Source organism: Perca fluviatilis, chromosome 22, assembly GCF_010015445.1.
Source record: "Perca fluviatilis chromosome 22, GENO_Pfluv_1.0, whole genome shotgun sequence".
In the NCBI taxonomy this organism is placed as follows: Eukaryota; Metazoa; Chordata; class Actinopteri; order Perciformes; family Percidae; genus Perca; species Perca fluviatilis.
The window spans coordinates 22,600,007-22,624,947 of NC_053133.1; the positions used below are offsets into that span (position 1 = coordinate 22,600,007).

Sequence of the window (24,941 nt, forward strand, 5' to 3'; positions counted from 1 at the left end):
CAGAGATGTGATTTAGTGCAAACTCTGCAGAGAGGTCAGCTGGTGGTGGTGCCCTCCCAGCATCGCACTAATGGACTGGAAGAGATTCACTCGCAAATCAAACAAACCAGGCGGAAAGAAAGCTCATGAACAGTGCACACACACACACACACACACACACACACACACACACACACACACACACACACACACACACACAACTGGGCAGTCGGAAATTAGCTCTCCTGTCGTGAGTAACAAATAAGACTACTTGTTTATGTACAGCTGTCCCGCTGCGCCATGTTAATGACAACAACAAAAAAACTGTCCAATTTAAGTTTGGATTATATCACATTGCGTTGATGGGTGATGTTCCCTGACCTGTGAAGAGGAGAGGCGTGATTTTGTTATCTTTTAGTCAAAGATGAAAGGTCTGATTGAGAAGAGCGCAAAAGAAAATCTGCCTGTACTTAAAAACACTTAAACAATTGCAGAGGATTTGGATTTCAGATTAATCTACTTACATTTTTGGAAAATTAGGTCCGTTTGAGGAGGATGAAAGAAAGATTCGAAATGCCTCTATTTGAGGATTAGAATCACATCTCCGCAGTGTAAAAATGAGCTGAAAAGACACCTTCAGTGTCAGACTCACCTGCCCCTCCGGCTCCCTGTGGAGATCATCAGCCGGTCTACTGGCTTCTCTTATGCTGCACCCGAACTTTGGAACTCACTTCCCCCTCACATTCGCATGCTTGACTCTATAAAACAATTTACAACTGCTTTCAAAACCATTCTTTTCAAACTACCTTACTCACTTTAACTGCAACAACTGCATCATATTTTATACCCATTTTAACTCCTTGTTGAGATATGCTCTGTTCCTTATTGAATGTGTTATTGTTGATTTCATTATTTTATTACTGTAATGTTTCAGTTCGGTTTCTTGGTGTGTTTGTCAGTTTTTCACGCCAGAGTTCTGCCAGATATTTGCTGATGCAGTTTTCTTGAAACCACAAACCGTCTTGAATAACTTAATTCATTTTGAATGTTGCTGTCGACCCTCATGTCAGCGGATGCTCTCATCAATGTCTGTTGCTATTCGTTGTATCAGACGACATCACAGCTGTCACGCTGAGAGACATCGCGCTAATTGTTTTATGATTTGCATCCGTCGATGGGCGAGTCTGTGCCCGACGCAAGGTTACAGATTTGATCCACTTAGATGCCAACTTGTTTCTGTTAACATCATGTGCCATCTTGTGTCTGTCAAAGTGTCAGTGTGCACACCACCGGCTGCTTGTTTAGGTCCCTCTGGATAAGTGCATGAGTTAAAAGCTGACTGAATTATTACATTCTGTTGCGGTTTGATTATAGCAGTAAAAAAAAAAAAAAACACCGTTCTTTGCTGCAGTCTGTTGACATTCCCTCACTATGTGTCCATGATGTTTTCAGGCATTCTATACAGTAAGTCCCGTATAGCTTCTTCCCCTACAGTACATCTCCACTAGTATTGTGCCATCAGTGCATTTTAATGCGGGCCTAATGTCAAGGTGGTATTTTTGGTAACACTATTCTGTATGGAATAATAAAAACTGATGGAAATATGCACAGAAAATATGCACACATGCAATTACCCACAGGCTCTTAGATAGCAGACACCCTGCATGCTATAGCTTTAGTGTATTCATTGAGAATCAGAATTAATGACCTATACCATCACTTATGCTGGAGCCCAAAGGCATTATCATTTCATCCTCAGGGAGAGCACATGTAGTCTATGCTCGCTCAAGATCTTTTAGTATGAGCTATTAAAGCAGTAATGGAAGATGGGCCAAGCCTTCATTTCTAGTTTAGCGTCCCATAAAGGCAGCACAAATGGAGCAGTTACTCACACTATACAGCCTTTCTCATGGCTTGTACCTAGTCATTTCATGAAACCTCAAACTTGACTTAAGTTTCCTTTTTCTTTTTTTGCCGTCATATCAATAGATTTAGTACAATTGTATTTGTGGCTCACAGTTTAATACAAAAGAAATCCAAATTTCTTTACAGAGTGGCAGGACAATTAAAACAAAAAGTTTAAAGCATTGAGACAGACAGGCAACACACAGACAAGTTGTAACTTAGCAAGACATGTCTTTTCTTTATTCCTTAAGAAAGATAGTGTTGATGCAAACCCCATGCTTTAAATGCTTTTTTGCCATAACGTAGACGGCAGTCTTTTGACCCCAAAAAAGTATCCAGGTTGATACACTGGAAGCATGCCAGATATATAATCTGGGGCCAGAGTTTTATAGATCAGGATCTTAAAGTCAATTCTATAATGAACAGGCAGGGGAGATGTTGGAGAATCAATGATATGATTAACTTTTTGGAAGCTATAGCCAACTGTCATTTATACTGAGGATTGTCCTCTGACAATGATAGTGCAGATGAGAAAATAGAGTTGACAAAAAAGTTGATATGGTCAGCTGAGTGGCCTTCAGTTATTAAAGTGCCCTCATAGCAATAAACTTAATGAGCAGCAGTGAGTGGTGCAGCGAGTGCTTTGTAGGCTACATCCAGGCTGCCTTGCCATATTAGTGGAGGTTGTTGGGGTTATGCAGCACAGTCCTCAGGGCTGAGGCCGTTCCATCATACTGTATCTACATATGTTCTCGGGTAAAAATCTATATTATTTAAGATGTATTTTTAAATTATATTATACCGAACATTAATCAAAGATAATGAGCAAAGTACGAGAGAGCATTTCTTTTTGTGATCATTTCTATATTATAGAAAGCACCTACTGTATGCTCTTGTTAGTCAAGATGTGGGCTGCCGCATTTTGAATAAGCTGAAGCTGCTGAATGGCTTTCATGTTGCAGTAATAGTCTGGAGGACGAGTGTTTACAAATCTCACGGGGATAGAAATCATCATATTAGATAAGTGGTTTAACAGGATCAGGACTCCATATGTGCACTATCTGTTGCCTCTGAACAAGGTAGCACCCAACACTTCAAGCCTTTTCTTTGGCCCAACCAACAGAAAAGAAAAGAAAAAGCTGAAATAGCTCTGTGTGCTCGAAACTCTTAAAGTGCTGCACTAACTTTCAAGGACTTTGACTTTAAGAGACATTGGCACACAGTGTTGTGTTTCTCAATCTCGGGGAGGCATCAACACTGATGATTCCTGTGCATGCTCTGCAGATTTCAACCTGACAGCTGCTGAGGACAAGAAAACACCAGGATCTTGAGTTTGGACCTCAATCCATCTACAGTGTCCCATACTTTTTTTTCTCTCTCTGTCATGTTTTGGTCACGCCTCAAGCTTTCCTGTCAGTGAATCTTCCTGCAGCCTCCCAACATGTTATTTATTTACTGTTCCTGCAAGCTCTGAAGTCTGTCTCCTCACTGCTCATTTTATACCTCATCTCTCCTCTGCAATAGTCAGTTGTAATCACACCGTCATTACTTCAGCACATAAGGTCTTGCTAATTAGGCCAATCATTATTATAATTACAGATCAGAGGGGGCATGATCAGGAAGGTTAGGCAAGGTTTTCAGCCTGTGCCTGCACCCTTACACAGACTGAATATGTGATTATGTCCTCCAAGTCCAGAAATAGGACAAGAAGTGATCATTTCCTGGGAAGGTTTCTGTCTGCTGAATCTTTTGCTGTCTAATTATTAGTATGCTTCAACTCAAAGTATGGATCCTCACAAGAATGCTGCTCATTCGCTCTCTGAGAGGGAGGATTTGTATTTTTTTTTGTGTGGATAGTCTACGTCTACAACAGCAATATATTCCAACAGAGATGCTGATCTATATGGAAATGCTGTTTGACATTGACTCTTTATAGTCATAGTAAGAGTGCAATAGATTTTTCAGCATGCCGGAGTTTACTGTTGTAGAATGTGAGAGAAAATAAAAAAAGCAATTTGCAGACTTGCAGCATCTGTACAGTGTGTGTGTGTGTGTGTGTGTGTGTGTGTGTGTGTGTGTGTGTGTGTGTGTGTGTGTGTGTGTGTGTGTGTGTGTGTGTGTGTGTGTGTGTGTGTGTGTGTGTGTGTGTGTGTTTGTTTGTTTGCTTGTTATACAGTTGTAGAACTGAACATTTACTGCCATTGGACAGTCCCCTAAACTTTTTTCTCACTTCTACTAGACAGTGGTAAATCTGAGAGTGCAGACTGTCTTCCAATGTAGAACGGTTACGAGTTTTTTTTTTTCTTTCTTCTTCTTTTTTTTAAGATTAAGAAGGTTAAGTGAATTTAATTTACAATCTTCACTTGGAATTGTTGGACTATGAAAACACTGTGAGGTTTGATGGTTAATTGAGCAGCTGCATTGAGTCTTGAATATACTGTATATTTGTGGAATAAAATAGTGTGGACAGTTAAATGAACACTTTACCTTGACCTAATCACTTTTGATACACATAATGCATCAGGCTGAAGTCCAGCTTTAGTTTAGGTTGCCCTTAAGTCTGAATTTCCAAATATGCCTTCATACGCACACAGATAAGTTTGTTGAAATGAAGATGCTGTGATGGAATCATGCCCAGCTTTCAATTGTATTATCAGTGCATAGAACACATATTAGTCATTAGTCATTCAGCTCAGGATTGCATGAGGATTTCTTTGGCTCTTTTATTGTGCATTACACACATTGAGCACTCTTGTCGCACTTACTTTATATCCCATTATTGCATGTGAATAGTTGCTCTCTATAGAGCAGTTTTTCTGAAATTGTTTCACCATTTCCCATACTGTAGATCCCACTCAGTTACATACTGTATCAACCACAACAATCAGCAGTGAGCTCCATGCCAGTCTCTCGTAAATCTCCAGTAGGGTTTTCACTTCTGCAGAAAAACATAAAGATTGTTCCAGATAGATGGCTCAGCACAGAATTGGAGAAAATAAATCACATCGTAGACTGTCGGCTCATCACTTACAACATTGTTTTTTATCAGTTGATCTCTGAAATGATCCCTGCTCAACAACTAAACTCATGACTGGGCATGTATGTAGTTTATCTTTATAGATCTAATAATTTTGCTATAATTTGCCGTGGTCACTGTTGTCACATTAAAGACTTGACTGTTCCTCAGTTCGAATTTGGACCCATAAAGAAAGTTGACTTATTGTTGAGTTTTAATGTGCAAGAGGTTAACGCATCTTTTGTTGTCATTCAACCTGGACTGGACCTACTGTTTTATTTTACAAGAGTTGATGGTTCTCTGAATAATTTGTGATTGGTTTCAGTCAGTATCTGTCTACAAGAGATGGAGTAAATCCAAGGTATGAATAGTCATGACATTCTTGTTGAATCATGGGTACAAAATGGAAGGTAACTGTGATAGAAAAATATGTTTTTGTATTGTAAAAAAAAAGTTTAAGGCACAAGTCTGTGTACATTAACACAGTTATGAACTCCCAAGATGTATTTCTATTAAGAAACACCCAAACACTGAGCTTAACATTCTGTAGTATTCCCTGCTTTACAGCTTTGTAGAAACCAGACATTATATTAAGCAGTAATAAATTATGTTCAGTAAATGTTTGGTTAAATTCAACAACTATGAAAAGGTTTTTTTATTCCCATTTACAACAGCAAAATATTCTAAATTATAACTTCTATCTGGCTATTTGTCCAGAGCAGCACAGGCTCATGGGTGTCATAATATATTGAGACTGTTTTAAATACATTTTTTAAAATTTAAAGTTGATATAATTAAAGCTGATAACATAAATAGTACTTAAATGATCCCAGGAACTGCTGTTCTTCTATGTTGAAGAACACTGAGGATGTAATTAATAGAAAACGTTTCAGATGGGAACTTACAGCAGTAAAATTACTTTTGTAACAACTCTATCGTGTTTACACTCTCCCATCTGTTTCATAAGCTTATTTATTCCCTCATAATGAGAGCATATTACTCGTCATCTGCACTCCTTAACTCAGTAGCTGAATAGGCATATCACTTATATAGCAAGATGTTCAGCTTTTTCTTATGTTGTGTCTAGCTGCCACTGCTTCTCATTATGGCCATACAGCTAACTAACTGTTGTAATGAATGTGTGTAATGGGCAGTCTGGTAAATAGCCCCGATAGCTCTTATCTGCAGTAATGATGTCTCGGGCTCCTTTCAATTAAGGTGGGAACGAGGTCACTAAAAGGTTTGCTTCATAGCTCAGCCATTCAGCTTCATTAAAGCCTTAGCGTGTATTCATTAAGGCTCCAGCCACAGTTTTCCACAGCACATGCTCTGCTTTGCTCTTTTTATCCTCTATAAACTAATTAAGAACTTCTTAATCCTCCACTAATAGTTTGGGCTCTTTCTGCCGAGTCCCCCTTGGTCGTGGTTTTGGCACTGGTTCATCTGTGTGTAAGCCAGACCAAGCAGGGCTAAGGTGGAAACTTTCAGGGACGCTTTGTCTTAGAAAGTCACACATTGAGCCATTTTTCTCTGGGTGCTTTATTTGCTTTAGCACCTTAAAGGTGCAGTTAGCGATGCTGCCCAAATATTGTTGATATTTGAACTAATCAGCCAAACAAATACAATCACCCCCCTTCAGAAGCTCCGCCCCCCCCGATTCACAGACAGATAAATACTGGCCAGCCAGCACATTCACATGCTGCCTCCCTCCTTACCATCAACTGTCGCCGCCTGTTGCCGATTGGCTGAAATAGTGTTTTGTGGCTCAAGCGCTCCTTTCTGTTTGTTTTCTGTTTTACACAGCCAGGGCTGTGTATAACCACCAGATTTTCAGCGCCCACACGAAATAGAGAGCTAAGTGACCGTGAGGAGATATTCGCTGAATTTGACAAAAAGTGTATGAGATTAACATCACTTACTATACCTTAAATTATGTCACCATCTTGCTTCAGCTGACAGAGGTTTACATCTTCTAGATATAACAAGATCTAATAGCCCAGATGTGTACACATAGCTTACAGTTAGCTCAAGGTAGGCATCTCTTCAGTTATACCTAGTGGAATGAAATTTAAGATAATGATTACTTTTAAATGTACATTCATCAATAGGTTATTGTTTTTATATATTACCAATGGATGTAATGCATTTATGTTTGGAAAAAGGCTTATCATTTTAGTTGATAACTGTTCTGATAAACCAACTATATGCTGCCAGCACTTAACTGACTATTGAAGCTAATCTAGCAGCTAAAGACATGTAGGCTATATTTCCCTCAGGACATGGTGGAGACTGAAACCGCTAAAACAGCTAAAGAATGAATATTGGACTGGTATTCATATGATGACCAGAAACACAACTTGTGAATGCTAATGCATGTCAGCAGGTAGTGCGAATAGGCAGTTGTTTGCTAACAAGTGTTTGCTGACACCAAAACAACTTTATTTGGTGAGGGGCTAAAAGTATACCGTGCAAGCTAGCTAGCTAGCTAGTTACATTAGGAGATCATCCCTATGTTTCCTGGGTCCTGTGATAAACTAACATTGTGAGTGATTGGTAAGGGCTATCTTTGCAGTTCAAATGTCAAAAGAACGAAGGGAGGTGGATGTTTCAAATGCAATTGGAATGGTAAAAATATGTTAAGCCACTATGGTGATATACATGTCAAAAGTCAAGGAAACTGTCTTGCCCACAAATTTGAGGGCGTATTGAGGAGTAGCCTATAATATCAGTAGGCTAAAAGCTGTGAGGGATTTAAACCTATTGACCCAGGGAAACATACATTAGACATTTGACATAGGGAGAAACATTGCTGAGAACAAAAAAATCCTTTGAATGGTATCCTCATTGTGTCATATTAAGAGGATATTGAGCTGGGGAACATAGGCTACTGTATATACACTCCCCCAGCTAGATTAGCCTTTTCTCTGATGGTTTTGTATTCTGTCAGCTTTTGTGGCATTCTTAGTTGTTGTTTTTTGTACAACACTTGCAAAGCACTAGTAGCTTGAAAACGGCTGTATGTAAATGTTTGTGATTGTTATCATGACAATAAAAACAGGCTACAACTTAACTATGAAATGTTTGCTGTCCAATGGCTGTAAAATAAGGAAAATCTGAGTTGATCTAGCTCTGAGCTGGAAGCTGGGGCACACCCAGAGTCATCCAAAGCTGCTGACTGGTCTTGAATTGTAACGTTAATGTCTTGTAAAAAAATATTTCATTTTTTCACTTAACCGAGCCACCTGCAGCACAAATAAAGTTCTCCTGTGGCATGTACAAAAAGCCAAAAGCTGCTTTCCCCCTATTGTTTTCATTTTATATCCTGCTGTGATACTTTGTCTAGTGCCATAATCATTCTTTAAAATTTCAGTTTTCACGTTTAACAATATTAAACTGCAATAAGTTTATTTCTGGATTTGTCGGTCAGACGAGGAAAAAAAAAAAAAATCCCTTCAAGGTTGCTCGTAATTCAGACTCGTTTTGCCAACCCCAAAGATTCTCTCCGCTGTTGCTGAGCTTTTGTCAAGCATGCAATTCACCATCGTGTCGTAGGCTCCATTTTTATCTGTCACATTCATTTTGGGGTTGATGGCCGCTGATGCTCGGCTCATTAAGAACCTCCCCCCTGCTGCTGCTGCTGTTGGCATGTCTCCTTGAGAACCGAGATGCTGCGCCTGACTCACGTTCGTCCTTGACTGACACCCCGTTGTTCCTTTTTCATGAGTTTGCCATTTATACAACCTCTGATTATTTTTCCTCTATTTAGTCTCCTCAGATAATTCTCTTTCGCTCCTTTCTCACGTCCCACATATTGTTCTTTTCCATTTCTTCTTTCATTGTGCCTTCATTTTATTTTTTTATACTGTTTCTGACCATGTCTTTTTCCCCCTCCTCTCTGTCTATCTGTAGGAGCTGGTGGGCAGTAACCCTCCGCAGAGGAACTGGAAGGGAATAGCGATCGCCCTTCTTGTCATTCTGGTCATCTGCTCACTGATCGTCACCTCCGTCATCCTGTTGACACCAGGTACACGGCGCAGGACGAGGAGGGGGGGTCACGACACCATACACCACACATCGCTCTGTTTACACGGATATTATTATGCACAGACATGCCCATCAGGTTTCACAATCAATCTCACCGCAAACAATGCAAACAATAGCGTGTGTATGTCTGTATCTCTGTCCTTGTGTGTGTGGTCCACGCTCTCATGCAATGTTTGCAGTGTCACCCACTGTACTGTCACGTTAGTTATCTTACACACGGACACTCTTCCTTGTAGTACCGGACACATTTAGGGAAGGTTGGTAAACCGCATTGGAGTCAGCTTGCGCTGCATTGCTTTCTTCATAAACACATTTTCCATCTGTCTCCTTTACTTAGAGCTTCTATACCCCTGCACACACAACACAACATGCACGTTTTGGACATCCGCAATTTCCTTAGTTATTTTAAGGCTTCCGAGTTTCATTTCAGAGTGACCTTCAGGTTTCCTGTTTGCACATTTACATACAAGTTTAATCAATAGGCCATCTGTGTATATTTAGGCTCATAAAGCGCATTGATATGGCTTTATGCGCTGCCAGAGCCAAAATCAGTCAATACAACTGCCAATGTGTGTCCAGTATAATTCAGTTACAAAGACAGTTATCACTGCGCCCTTGTTTATGATTTTCTGTCTCAGACAATTGCAGTTTTGTTTGTTTTATTTGGATCCCCATTAGCTTCAGCATACGCTAAAAGCTATTCTTCCTGGGGTCCTTGATGTTTCAATATTCAGTATAGAAATTGAGTAATATTATTGTGTGCGAAGGTGTTTATCATGTTGATGATGATAAACATCATTACCATTATGGTTGTCATCCTTATGTTATTATTTACCTTAAGTTAGGGCTGGGGGTAAACGATTATTTATTAAACGATTAATCGGGCGATTATTTTATCGATTAGTCGACTAATCTAACGACTAATTGGACGATTAATCTAACGATTATTTTTCTGTTGCTCGATTAATAAAAACCATAATGTATCTCAAATAAATACCAAAAAAATCTTAATAATACACTTTATTAAACAGTTTTGCACAGCAAAAAATCTTCTCCTTTACACAAAATTAAATAAATACAATTATTTTACTGTTATAGAAAATGAAAGGCCAGCCTGTTTACTCTTTTACAGTACAAACATAACTCTCTCATAACTCAAAAAAATTATTAAGTTGTAGTGCAAAAAAACACCGTGCAGTGTACAGTATAGACATTCCTGAGAGTGTTTAACACAAAATAAAATTCCTGTTTTCAGTTTTACAGTCCCAACATAAATCTATCCTGTACAAAGCTACTGCAATCTGCTTTCTACTGTTAGGTAGATCTAGCAGCTGTACACTTTGGTGGTGCTAGGCTAACAAACGCATCCTAGCTCTCTGTGTGTTCGTGCTAGGTTAGTAGCTAACGTTCACGTTAGCTAACGTTAGCTACTATAGATAGCTGTGTTCTGCAGCCGTAAGCTAGCTACCATTCAAGCCAACATTAGATGATAACTAACGTTAGCTAAACACTAGTGCTGTCAAACGATTAAAATATTTAATCGCGATTAATCGCATTAATGTCATAGTTAACTCATGATTAATCGCAATCGCACATTTTTATCTATTTTAAATGTCCCTTGACTTCTTTTTGTCCTATTATATTTTCTCATTTTAATACTCTTATCAACATGGAAAAGTGGATTGGCTTGCTTTGTGCAAATTATTTTTTTATTGAAATGGAAATGGAATGGAAATTGATTTATTTGAAACGGGGACAATGCACAAATAAACATTATTATATGTATGTAGGTAGATGTAGGCATGTTTTGATTTTTTTTGATTTTTTTTTCTTTTCGTCAAATTTCTTTGATCTTTTTTGTCTTGTTGATTTTATCACCTTGGAAATGAGTTTGTTATTTTAAAAATGTGACAAGGGGGGGGCCTTATATAAGCTGAAGCCTCTGACCCTACCCTTTGATTACAACCAATAAATTCATTCATTCATTCATTCAAGGATGTCGGGGGGCGTGGTCTGCTATCCTAAAATACATCCAATGTTTCTACATAATCCTAGACAGGTGTCGGAGCAACAGTATTGCCGGCGTAGACCTTATTGTAGCAGCAGGTGTCAAAGCAGCAAGAACGCCTAAAACGCCTCGTCACCTCCTGGCCGTGTCCTGTTCCTGTCCCGGGGCGTTTGTAATGGACTCGGATAAACCGGAGCTGTTTATTGTGCCAATTCCCAACAAGGCGGGCCAACGGGAGTCAGGCAGAAAGAGGAGGCCGAGCAGGTGGTGTTTCCAGCCTGTACCTCGCCCTAATCTGTTCTCTCCCTGTTTCGACTCTATGTGCTAAAGCAGAACCGCTGTTCCGTTCCAAGTCTCAACGCAAGCCCGGGTTCTTGCAGCAACTGTGGGCCCTCCGGCAGACGGCCCATTAAAAGGGGTTTATAGAGGATATTTGGTATTTTTTAAGAGGCTTTGGGGATATTAGAATATGCTCTGGCTTTACCAGATGCAGTTTTGAAAGTTGGTGTGAATTAATTGGGTATCTTGCCCAACTGAGATATGCTTCAGAATAATGCAGCTCCATGAATCATTCCTCAAGGACAGTGTTTTGTTTTTCTGAGCAAAGACAGTTTTTCTTGGAGCTATCCTATTCAGGATTGAATTATTAATCCCTGGATTCTACGCAGTTGAATATATTTCTTTGTACAAAGTTAAAGAAAAAGCAAACGTGTGGTCATGTAATCGGGGACATTTAGCACACATAATAACCAACTAATTCAAACTCAAAACATTGCAGTTTTGCAACTTTTTAGTTCTTAGTAGTGTATTTCTTAAAAGCTGAGAAACTGTCCCTAGTTATTGTACATTGGGAGCATCATTCAACTTTTTTCCTGTCGAGGAAAGAGAGACAACAATGATGTGGTTTGCCTAAACTTTGTGTTCAAATTACGAATAAGCACCGGTATTGCATTCTGTTCTGTGTGGTAGTTGGGTCTATTCAGGCTCCTGTCTGTGCAGAATTTGCTATCTGTGCCTCTTAAAATTAATTCCACCCTGTATGACAAAAGAGTGAGAGTGCATGCCTTGATTCTCAGGTACAGATATAGTAGAAATAGTAGCTGCTGTAAATCAGTCAAAGCTGGTTACACTGCAAAAAACATCTTACCAAGGCAGTTTGATTTAGTCCTATGTCCTCCACTTCATTAAGTTAAACAAATCCTCTTTGAAAAGGACATCAGGATCAGAATCAAGAAGCAAGACAATAATCAAGCACCAGAATCAAGAAACATTAAGCTTGGTTATAAAAAACATCTTTCAAACAAGCATTTTATTTCACTTCTTTTAAGAAAATAAGATGTTCAGGGCTTAATTACAGACATTTCTTTGGACATTTTTTGCAATGCAAATGAGCCCAAGAGTATAAGATACATTGCAAATGTTTTGTATCACTTGTTAAGGGCTCTGAGTAGTTCCTATTAAAATGCTAAATCCAACAGCCATTTAGAACAACTGTAGTTTTCTATAATTACACATGAAGGAGACTCATTTTGAGAACAAGGGCACCTCATGTGAGGAGTTATGAGATAGCATGTTGTTTCCACTCAGTTAGAAGGGTTCGTTGATGGATGTTCCCTTGCCAGACAGGCCCGCCTGTTTCTAACTGCTCCTGACAACCACTTTTCTCTCTCTCTTTCTCACACACACACACACACACACACACACACACACACACACACACACACACACACACACACACACACACACACACACACACACACACACACACACACACACACAGAGTTTTGCTCTCCTTTTTCTTTCTCTGACAACCTGTGCCTGCTCTAACTGATAGATCCATATTGCGAAGAGGTTGCTCTGTTCTCTACATCAATACAACTAGGTCAGATGTTCACAATTGGCATCTGGGTATTCCTCAGACTGAAGGATGTCAGGCTGACTGACAGAGTGACAGCTAGCTGAACCTGTGGGAGGATCACATGTTACGTTAATTTGGTGCAGCTGAATGCAAGCAGTCACAGAGATTGTTGCATGAAACCAACTCTAAGTTAGATCACTCTCATGGCTACTTCAGCGGCATTCAACATTGTGTTGAACATACAGTATTTGAAATCCTTATTTTATTTTATTTTGTCGTGAATTTTTCAGAACAGGTTACTTTGTGAATTCAGTATATTAGGAGCAAAATGGCTCTCATGTACTGTATAGTGAAAAAGGATCTGTTAATATAGGGTATGTCATTAACTTATTGTCTTTTAAAGTGCCCATATTATGAAAAAAACACTTTTTCTGGTATTTGGGGTGTTCTTTTGTGTCTCTGGTGCTTCCACACACATACAAACTTTGAAAAAAATACATACATGCTGTTTTGAGTGAGATACGGTTTCTGAATGTGTCCTGCCTTCAGTCTCCTGGTGAGCTGTTCAAAATCGGCTCGGACTGTGACGTCACAATCCGAAATGAGCTGGCTAACCACAACCGTTAGCTCGTAGCGTTAGCATTAGCATGCTAACGCTAATGCTAACACTAGCATGGTACCTCGTTCTCAATAGCAAAGCACTGCTACAACACACACAAGTTCACCATAATCTACAAAAGAACTACTTACATGTGCGCCCTCATTTAGAAGTCTCCCAGCTAATCCTGCCTTGTAACTGACTGAAGTTGGAGAAACAGCCTTTCTTTTACTTCTATGGAGCTAGCTAGCTGACATGATCTACTGAGCATGTGCGAGTGCAATCAAAGATAGTACAGAAGAAGAAGAAAAGAGGTCTCACTCTGTAGCTAAAACAGAAACCAGGTGAAAAGAGGATCTACAGCAGTGAGAGAAAGCTGTGCAGTACAACAAAAATATGGTGTTTTTTGAAAATTAAACCATGTAAACCTATTCTGGTACAACCTTAAAATACAATTATGAACCTGAAAATGAGCATAATATGGGCGCTTTAAAGAGTAGCTACAGTGTAGAACTTTATTTGAAGTATAATCTAAACAAAAGACAAAGATTCCTGTGTGCACAGTTGCACTCAGGAACATTACCATTAGCCCGAGAGACCTGCAGGTTTAATGCCACTCCAGAGGAGGTTTGTTGTGTAAGCTAGCTGAAATGGACAATGGGGTTCATTTCTTTTTCTTTTCTTTTTTTCATTTATGTTGATTTCTTTTGGCTGGATGACTGACAAACTTCAGTTGTGCTTCAGGAAGGGAACCAGTTTTATAGCAGATTTTATTTGCCAAGCTTTGGAGAGAAGGGCAAAATATTTTGTTCATGACATAGTTGTAAAATAACCTGTGATTTTGTAATAAAGCTGTATAAAGGAATTCAGATATAAAAAAAAGTTCTCCACCCACAGAAACTAATCATGTTTTTTTCTTATTTAGATTTTTCTTATTTTGTATATTCATTCATGGTTTCTATGAATATTATTTTCCAACACAACGGTCTAAATGTTGTCTCCAAACCACCAGGAATAAAATTCTGGGCGAGAAATTATGAGAGTGATTATTATTTAGCTGACCCTTTTAAAATTCAGACATATTGAGTTTAAAAATGCTGTAATCCACACAAAAAAAAGTTGGAAGGATCTCACTTTGTTTTTTTGGCTCTCTGAACACTGCTGCTTGAACATTCTGCTGGATTTGGCATCTCATACCGCATCACCAATAACAGAAGATGCATCCTTTTTTGTTGCCGGTGTTAGAATTTCATTTTCATTTTCATCTTGTACAATATTGTATTTTCTTAAACCGACTACTGCGTGACAAGAGTTGAGGACAGACCCGTGCACATGCCAGAGAGTGATCAGAAACTTGGATAACAACGAAAACACACCGGGCGCGTAAAAGCGTTGTGTATAGCTCACGAAGCGTAAAAATTAGTGTGTGTGTGTGTGTGTGTGTGTGTGTGTTGAGGGTACCTGGAAGTGCTCTGTGTGTGTGCACGCATATGTGTCTGTGGGAGTGTATGTCAGAGTGAGGGTGTTTGAAAATGCTCTTCCTGTGTGTGTATGTGTGTTAGGTGGATGAAAAGGGGGGGAATGGAATGTGTGTGTGTGTGTGTGCGGTCCGTCGGTCCGTGTGCCTAATCGCGTGTCACTCTGTGAGAAGTCAAGACAGCCAAAAACACCATGAACCTAGGTTTTATTTTGAAATGTCTTTGATTTTTGTAAAACATCCTGCTGCACTGTGGTCTTCCTGTATGTGATTACTTGCCTGGCTTGACACATTCGCTCGCATCTCACACAAGAAATAGAGGTGATGCAGATGCAACTGCTGTAGCGTGCGAGGCGACGCGGCCTCTCTGTGGCCAGTATGAACGGACAGATTGGATAACATGGGCACTGGAATAAAAATAACTGCGCTACGCGTCTCTGTGGGACACTTACGTGGCTATATGCGATGTTTACGCGTTTTCACTGTAAGAAAGTGTTAATACACCACAGATTTTATCAAACTACACCAACTAATACGTTTGTGTTTCTCCACACTGGGTTAAACTTGCCATAACTGATTTTTGGCAGCAGAATCCAGTTGTTAAAGACATTATTGACATATTATCACCTCATAACTTTGATATGGCAAACATGCAGGCACAAAGCAAGATTAGAATTCATTTGGAGTCATGTTTCTGTCCACCCTGTGAACATTAGTCTAATATTTACTCTGCTTTTAGTTCTCTATTGGCCTCCAGTTCAAAGGTAAGTTGTTAGTTTTTTCTTTCAGGTGGTGAATATCTAATTCTAGAATGACCTACTTGCAAAACCTCAATATGATTAGATAGGATTACCTTTTCTTTTGTAGTCAACACTGCAGAGTTACTGTATTTGACTCAGTCCCAGAGAGACACACTGTTATCTTTCAAATTGCCAGGTTCAATGTTCGATCAAACTCTATTGTGTTGAGAAAAGGCTGTGTTACATTAGCATATAAACTGAGCTGACCCCACTGGGGCCGACAGTTGGCTTTTGTCTGACTAATTCAAAGTTTCTGCCTATGATCACACCCTCTGTGAGGGTAAGATAAAGACATATTTTACTACAGAAAATGAATTTGCCTTTAAGAGATTGTGCTACAGTATATAAAAGAAAGTAATTTTAACTGTAAACTCTCACATGTATAACTTAATTTGTTCCCGTGACTGCTGCTGTGTTCAAGCTATAAATCTGGCTATCACAACTAATTATAAAATCACTATTTATCCCTGTTAAGCCTCGCCATCTGATGGGAGGATGCAACTTATGTGCACTATTACGTTCCCCTGCAGTCTATACACTGTCTGGTGACTCTGATAATAACGATCAAAACTCAAGTGATGCACCGAGCAGATGCCTTCAAAGGTGTTTATGTCCCTCATGATGAAATCGGGGAGGAACCGAGGATCAGTCGGTGCCTGTCCATCTGTTAGGCACAATATGCCACGCGCACACAGCTGACGCACGAGTTCGGAGAGTGATGCAAGTCGTTGTTACGCTCTTGCAATTTAAAACCACTTTGATTGGTAAAAGAAAAGGAACTGATTTTTTTTTACTTGCTGAATTTAGTCTAAAACGGTTTCTTCACTTATCCTTGAGTCAAATATTATATTTTCTCAGTAACCACTGGTTTTACAATGACTTGCACTGGCTGAATGGGTGGGGGGGGACTAGATTTATGACATATCCCAATCAATCGTGTATAATTACATGTACTGTACTACTGTATTGTATTACTGTCTTGTTTTAGAAGGAAAAAGATAAATCGAAGTTATGCTGGGTATCTGCTATTAAAAAACTTGATGAACCATCTGTCTAATACGCATTGTTGTTTTTAACGAACAGTTGCGGCCGTTACACACACATAAACCACGGCCTTAGCTGCAAGTAGCTTCTCACTGGACGCTGGTTCTGTCCTCTGCGGTGCGGACACACATGATTACTTGAAGCCTAGTCTCGTTTTCCACAGGGCTGCAGAGGAGGGTCTGGCTAGTCCACACAGAATTCTGCAATGGGAGAAAAACGTGCTCTGGTTTATTGGCATTTCTTTAAACCAATCACAATCGTCACGATGCAGCTGCAAAATAGCCTCGGGAAGAAACTTGGGTAACACTTTACTTGAAGGTATCTACATAAGAGTGACATGACACTGTCACGAACACATGACACTGTCATGACACATGAACCCTAACCCTAACCCTAAATTGTCATGACAAAAACCGAATGGCACTTAATGACAGAAGCGTTATCTCATAAACGTTTATGACTTGTTTATAATGTTTATGACACACACGCACAGTGTTATGTCACTCTTATGTAGATACCTTCAAGTGTTACCGAAACTTGTTTTGGTGGAACATGTGTAGTTCAAAGGTTGTTTTAGTCGTGCAACAGAAAACTCAGATTGGACAGATAGTCTAGCTAGCTGTCTGGATTTACCCTGCAGAGATCTGAGGAGAAGTTAACCATAGTCCTCATAAATCCACCGGAGTTTAAAATTAAAACACAAAGAAAGCGGAAGGTGACAGACATCCGGCCAAAATGAAAGACATCCGGTGGAATTTCCGGCGGCACCTGAACAATCCCAGAAATGAAACCTCGTCGATATAGACTACATGAAGCCTGACCAGATGGATTCTCACGTTTTATCGCAAGAATCCAGCTGCCTGTGCAAAGCAATCACCTTGCTTCTTCGCTCTTCAAATAAACGGCTCACAACTCATACATGTGCACCCCGTGATGAGGGGTCACAAGTGCAGTTTGATAGGGCGTCGGCTTTTGCCAGACGTTTTTCACTTTCTTCACTAAATGATTAACAACCCTACTTGCAGTTCAAATGTGTTTCAGTTAAATACCTAAATTTGTAATGCATACAAGGTTTCAAGACTGTGTGGATCACACAACTTATTCCCCATCATCTGTTACTGATATTTCAGACCCTCTTGAGACATTTGGCTGTCATTAAAGTGTGAATACTGCTCTTTGGTGTTATTTTTCTGACGTAAGCTCTCAGACTTGGATAATCACAGATCTCAGACTCGTATAATCACATCCAGTTGTTACGATCTCACATTGATCCGAAGGCTGACATTAAACTTTTTTTTTTTTTTCTCTCTCTTCAACAGTGTGTAATGTCATGGTGTTAACATGACAAGAGGAAGTTGTTAAGTGTCATTTTTTTGTTGCCAGACTGTCTGAACCTCCCCTTCTCGCATCCTTCTGCTCTTTGGAGCTGATTTCTCCGACAGCTGCGACACACGGATCAAAGCATGCGTCAGATTAAAATTAGGGGACGAGGTCACAGTTAGGCTTTGCTGAGGAAACATTTGGAGCTCTTCTTCTCTGTGGTTCGGTGGTGCTATAGCAGTTAGAAAAACATTTCTCCACTCATGACTTTGTTTTGTTTCTCCCTCTGTCCAGTTTGTCCGTTACCGACATGGCATTTCGTTTTGATGAGTCATTGTGACTATTAATCCGTCTCAGGCAATAGTTTGCTAATGTGAGGATGATATGAGTCTACCAGTTTCGTGGAACAATACTTAGCTTTATGACTAAATACCTGCAAAACTAAAGGGATTGCCATCATCTTTAGACACGCTTTGTGAGCATTGTAAGCATGTTGGCATATAAGGGTGTAAATCACAAGTTTCAATGTTATATTGATTCTTTGGACACGATACAATATTTACTGATATCTCAAAGTCTGTCACGGTACGATTTCCATTCAATTCAGATGCCTGCGATCAATATGAGATGATATCATATGCCTATTTACACAGTTACATTTATATCAACTCAATAAAGCTTACAACTTTCAGGTTGCTCACGTCACATTTACGTCATCTCTGTCAGTTGGAGGCTGCGCAGTAACGCTCAGCGCTCACCGGAAAAGGGCTTCTAATATGCTTCACTGGTCTCCATCCAGAGCAACGGGATCTGTTGGTCCAGTTTATGTAACTGAGGTCTTCCAGGCATTTCAATTAAAAACAAAATATTCTTTAGAATAAAAAGAATAAATATGAAATGGCAATCTTAAATAAAGGGGCATCTTACAGAATATATGTATTGATATTTGTAATGTAATGATAGTTGCACTTTGCATTGATAATATTGGATGGTGGATCGTTGAATCTATATATATCGATGCAGATCGGTGTATCGTTCAACCCCCTATTAGCATACTGACATTTAGCTCAAAGCACTGCTGTACAGCTGCTACTGTTGCTGTAGATTGTTAGTGTTGTTCAACCATCACAGCTTTGCAGGCTGATCAGTGCATCTTTCCAACCTTTTTCTTAAAGCCTCTGTCCCTCAAATCAACTTGCTTTGAGATACTGTAGGTAATCCAACATGCTGAATGTTTTTTTTTATCTATTTATAAACCGTTGCTATTATAGCATGATAAGTGACATGTGTAGTTAGCACAAGCTGTTTTGTTACTTCGTTCAGTGATGGAAATGTATATGTGCTTGTTAGAAGACTCAGCATCTGAGAATTTAGTTGCCAAACACAATCCTCTCTCACAACTCTAAATCACAGATATCTGAGCCGCTCACAAGCACTTGAATGCATCATGTAAAAAGGTTTTAAACAAGCCACGTTTCATGTCTCTGCAAATTGGATCAGTAGATATGTAATAAAGGGGGGGATTTTTCTGGCACGTTAAAGCTAAAATATCCAATATATAAAAATGGGGGTAAAAAGGGCCGACAACGCCACCTAGGTTTTGCTTGAGGCCTAGGACCTCTTTAAAACTACAACAGGTAAAAGGTTAAAACAGGTTCTTTGTGCCGGGGGAGAGCAGTAAAAATGGTGCACTCAAAACAATGACTAAAAACAACAAGTTAAGAAACCACATTTATTTTAACAAGGGTAAAACAATAAAATGTACTAAAAAAAAGGGATTTAAAAAAAAACTAAAACCAACTAACTAAAAATCAACTAAAATGGTCCAACAGAACGGGAGTCTTGACTTTACAAAGTCCACAGGGTTCTGCTGGCAACCAGCTTCCTCTCCTTGTGCGGCCTTCCCCAGGTATAACCTGCAACAGAAAAACTCCGGCCAGTAACACGTCCTCAGCAACTGTTATCACTTCATCACGTTTATCCCCACTTAACACCGGTCCAGAGTTCCACACTCTCCCACTTTCTCCACTAGCGGTCGGTGTTTGGGTTGCTTCACTGTAGCTTCAGGCCGCTCTAAGGTTGTTTCCCTTTGTGTCTTTGTCTGATCTCCCATCTGCTTCGCCGCTCATTCCAAGTGTTCTGTCGTATCTCCACGTCTTCCTTGATCTCTCAGGCCTCCCTCATGTTCACCATGGCCTCTCTTCCCATGTGTCTCTTCTTTTCCCATGTCCTCCTTCTCCTGTTGCTGTCCTGCCTCTTTATCTGAAAACCAGTCAGTCAGTCTTCTCTGGCTCCCAGGTGCAAGTGATTTAGCCTGATTAGGCCTGCTAAAAATGTTCACTGGCGGAAGTGACCGACATTAAAAAAACTCGCACATTTCAAAATAAAAGCATGCAATAAAAAGATAAACCACAGCAAACAATAAAAACACAGCAATCCAATAAAAGCATGCTCAAATAAAAACATCCACTTCCGCCCCGTGACAGATACGTCTTACTTACATGGAGTGAAATCACTGGCTGCCTGGTGAGTAGGAAAGGTTTTCACCAGTTTTGAGCGTGCATTATGTTTTTTTATGGATGGTCAGCTGCGATGTAAAGTGTATGCAATGTCATCGCCAGCTAAAACAGGCAAAACACCGGTATGGTCTTTTGATTGTTCAGTTCCAGAGGTTTCTCTACCACCAGTTTATATCCACGAAGTTCCACTTCTGGGATTGCTCCATTGCCGCCGGAAATTCCGCCAAATGTCCTTCTTTTCGCCCTAATGTCCTTGTCCTTAAGCTTTCTTTGTGTTGGCATTCTAAAGTCCTGTCGATTGATGAGGACTATGGTTAACTGCTCTACAGATCTCTGCAGGGTAAATCCAGACAGCTAGCTAGACTATCTGTCCAATCAGAGTTTTCTGTTGCACGACTAAAACCACTTTTGAACGTACACATGTTCCACCAAAACAAGTTCCTTCCCGAGCCTATTTTGCAGCGGCACCGGGTCTCTGTGCGGCACTTAGCACCGCCCAATACGATTGTGATTGGTTTAAAGAAATGCCAATAAACCAGAGCACATTTTTCTCCCATCCTGGGAATTATGTGTGGACTAGCCAGGCTCTCCTCCACAGCGCCGTGGAGGAAGGTCTGGCAAAGCGAGACTACTCTACCACTCAACAATCAAAAGACATCCTATCTCATGGAGCTTTAAACTCACCTAAAAGCATTTTTGTTATTTCTGGTCTCAATAGACAGTGTAAAGTGTCACATAATGGTCTGCCTGCTGATGCGCAGGCTTTTCAACCTTGCGAAGAAGTAAGAAACACTTATAGCTCATTTTTCAACCACTTTCTGGTCCATGTTTTCGTATGCTGCTGCATACCTTCTTTCATCCAAATCTGGTTGTCAGGATAGTAAAAATGTAGCAGAACATCACTCAAATCTTAAGTATGTACCTCTTCCAGTAATTGATGTCACTATGATGTAATTCTAGACGTTCTACTTTTATTTGTTGAATTACTACTATAACTTACTTTAATGACTACTATAAAGAAACAGGGAAAAGAGTCACACCAAACACACATAAGACAGTTCTATTGCCTCCGGAGTTTAGCTTCAAAACCCGATAACAACTCATAAACATCTTTTATAAATGGTAATTGGTAATAGTGTTGCACGTCTTATTTCTTTTCTGTTTTTTTATCTTTTTTTCAAAGCCATTTTGGCAACATCTTCCGTATGAAGAGATAGATAAAATTGGAACATTAGTTAGTTAATCCGGTAACACTTTACTTGAAGGTATCTACATAAGAGTGACATGACACTGTCATGAACACATGACACTGTCATGACACAGTAATGAGACATGAACCCTAACTCTAACCCTAATCCTAACTCTAACCCTAACCATAACTTGTCGTGACAAAAAACGAAAAGAAAATTTAAACTTCAAAAAAAAAGGGGGGGGGGGGGGGGGGGGGGGGGGGGGGGAGAGGGGAAAAAGAAAGACGGGGTTTGTCCTCAATGTGTCCATCAACTGCCATGTCGTGTCAAAGTGTCCCTGTGCTGGAGACAGAATCCCTCAAAGCATGTTTGAAATTAATGTTAAACTGAAACTGAAAATGAAACGTCAGGCTTTGAATGGTCTTGCTAAATAAAAAGAACTTGTGATATATTGTTTTCTGCTTTTTATACCCCCCCCCCCACACACACACACACACATACACACACACCATTTATATGGAAGTTAAATGAGTAATATTATGTAGCAGGAGATGATATGATGAGCATTGATGGATGAAATTAAGCTGAAATGAATTGCAGGAGGCATCTGCTGTAAATATGCTTTTCTGGTCTGATGATCAGAAGCTGCACTAGTCTTAATCAAAGGCCTGAGGGAGGAGCGACGGTGCTCTGCTTTGTCGTTTAACTCGTGGTTTTTTTTCTGTCTTAGCCTCGTGCTTTATTCTTTAAAAGGCAAACTGTTCCAGCCTGCAGAAAAATAAGTTGTTAAGACACAGTTGGTGATCAAAATGTGTCAACAGGACATTATATATCACTATGGCTTTTTTGTTTGACAGAATTAGAAGGAAAATAATTATTTTCTTTGTTACCTTTTTCTTTTCTTCATATGGTTTGTTTTAGTCTGTTTTAAATGCCACCCATTGATTATGTAGTGTGTCATTACAGGTCTAGTTTTATTTAAGCGTAACTATCTAATGATAGAATAAATCATCCTCTGGTTGTCTTTCTTCTCCAAAATTTGAAAACTCAACATTAATAGAGTCTTCTGCCATTACTGTACCCCTACACATGCTTAATTACCATGCTTAATTACTCTTAAAACAACAATATCTGCACTTTTCTCCAACTTGATATGGGTCTGTCCATCTATCTAACAAACATATTTCTGACGAAATCTCACTCTTAAGGCCTCTGCACACCAAGTCCATATTTTTGATATGCATTTTTTTTTTTAAGCCCATGGGCCCACCACCTGTGGGAGGAACCGCTGGGGTCGGGTGCTCTGCCACATGGGTGGCAGTGAAGGTCAGGGGCCTCGACGGACCAGACCCGGGCAGCAGACGCTGGCTCTGGGGACGTGGAACGTCACCTCTCTGTGGGGGAAGGAGCCGGAACTGGTGCGGGAGGTGGAGCGCTACCGGTTAGATCTGGTGGGGCTTACCTCTACGCACAGTCTCGGTTCTGGAACTGTACTCCTGGATAGGAGTTGGACTCTTCTTCTTTCGAGGTTGCTCAGGGTGTGCGGGCCGGGGCGGGTGTGGGGATACTAACAAGCCCCCGGCTGAGCCGCGCTGCGTTGGAGTTTACCCGGTGGACGAGAGGGTCGCCTCCCTACGCCTTGCGGGTTGTGGGGGAAAACTCTGACTGTTGTTTGTGCATATGCACCAAGCAGGAGTTCGGGGTATTCGGCCTTCTTGGAGACCTTGAGTGGAGTCCTGCATGGGGCACCAGTGGGGGAATCCATTGTTCTGCTGGGGGACTTCAACGCACGTGGGCAATGATGGAGACACCTGGAGAGTGATTGGGAGGAACGGCCTCCCTGATCTAAACCAGAGTGGTTGTTTGTTGTTGGACTTCTGTGCTAGTCATGGATTGTCTATAACGAACACCATGTTCGAACATAGGGATGCTCATAAGTGTACCTGGTACCAGAGCACCCTAGGCCGAAGGTCAATGATCGATTTTATAATCGTTTCATCTGATCTGAGGCCGTATGTTTCGGACACTCGGGTGAAAGGGGTAGGAGCTGTCAACCGATCACCATCTGGTGGTGAGTTTGGTCAGGGGTGGGGAAGACTCTGGACAGACCTGGTAAGCCCAAACGTGTGGTGCGTGGTAAAGTGGGAACGTCTGGAGGGGCCCCTGTCCAACGGACTTTCAACTCGCACCTCCGGTGGAGCTTTCGGTGCATCCCTGTGGAGGCTGGGGGCATTGAACCAGAGTGGACAATGTTCAAAGTTTCCATTGCTGAAGCTGCGGCGAGGAGCTGTGGTCTTAGGGTCTTAGGTGCCTCAAGGGCGGTAACCCACGAACACCGTGGTGGACACCGGTGGTCAGGGAAGCCGTCCGACTGAAGAAGGAGTCTTTCGGGGATATGTTATCCCAAGAGGACTCCGGAGGCAGTTACAGGGTACCGAAGGGCCCGAAGGGCTGCGCCTCTGCCGTGAAAGAGGCAAAGAGCGCGGTGTGGGAGAAGTTTGAGAAGACATGGAGAAGGACTTTCGGTCGGCACCAAAGTGCTTCTGGAAAACTGTTCGCCACCTCAGGAGAGGCGAGGGAACCATCCAAGCTGTGTGCAGTAAGGATGGGACACTGTTGACCTCAACTGAGGAGGTAGCTAGCGCGTGGAAGGAGCATTTTGAGGAACTCCTGAATCCGACTATCGCCCTCTATGTTAGAGGCAGAGCTGGAGGGATGGCGGGGAGTTGTCGTCGATTTCCGGTCGGAAGTCACTGATGTAGTCAAACAACTCCACAGTGGCAAAGCCCCCGGGGATTGATGAGATCCGTCCAAGAAATGCTCAAGGCTCTGGGTGTGGAGGGGCTGTCCTGGTTGACACGTCTCTTCAACATTGCGTGGAAGTCTGGAACAGTGCCAAAGGAGTGGCAGACTGGGGTGGTGGTTCCCCTTTTTAAAAAGGGGACCAGAGGGTGTGTGCCAATTACAGGGGTATCACACTTCTCAGCCTCCCTGGTAAAGTCTACTCCAAGGTGCTGGAAAGGAGGGTTCGGCCGATAGTCGAACCTCAGGTTGAGGAGGAACAATGCGGATTCCGTCCTGGTCGGTGGAACAACGGACCAGCTCTTCACTCTCGCAAGGATCCTGGAGGGGCCTGGGGTATGCCCAACCGGTCTACATGTGTTTTGTGGATTTGGAGAAGGC

General features: G+C 41.0%; 1 protein-coding gene across 5 annotated transcripts in view; it reads left to right on the forward strand.

Annotated features, from left to right (window-relative positions):
• dpp6a (dipeptidyl-peptidase 6a) overlaps window positions 1–24,941 on the forward strand; it is a 255,328-nt gene that overhangs the window by 173,748 nt on the left and 56,639 nt on the right. For all 5 annotated transcript variants that reach the window (XM_039789863.1, XM_039789861.1, XM_039789866.1 and 2 more), the window contains one exon: window positions 8,810–8,924. In XM_039789863.1, coding sequence (XP_039645797.1) covers window positions 8,810–8,924 — 115 coding nt within the window. The remainder of the gene's footprint in view (window positions 1–8,809; window positions 8,925–24,941) is intronic.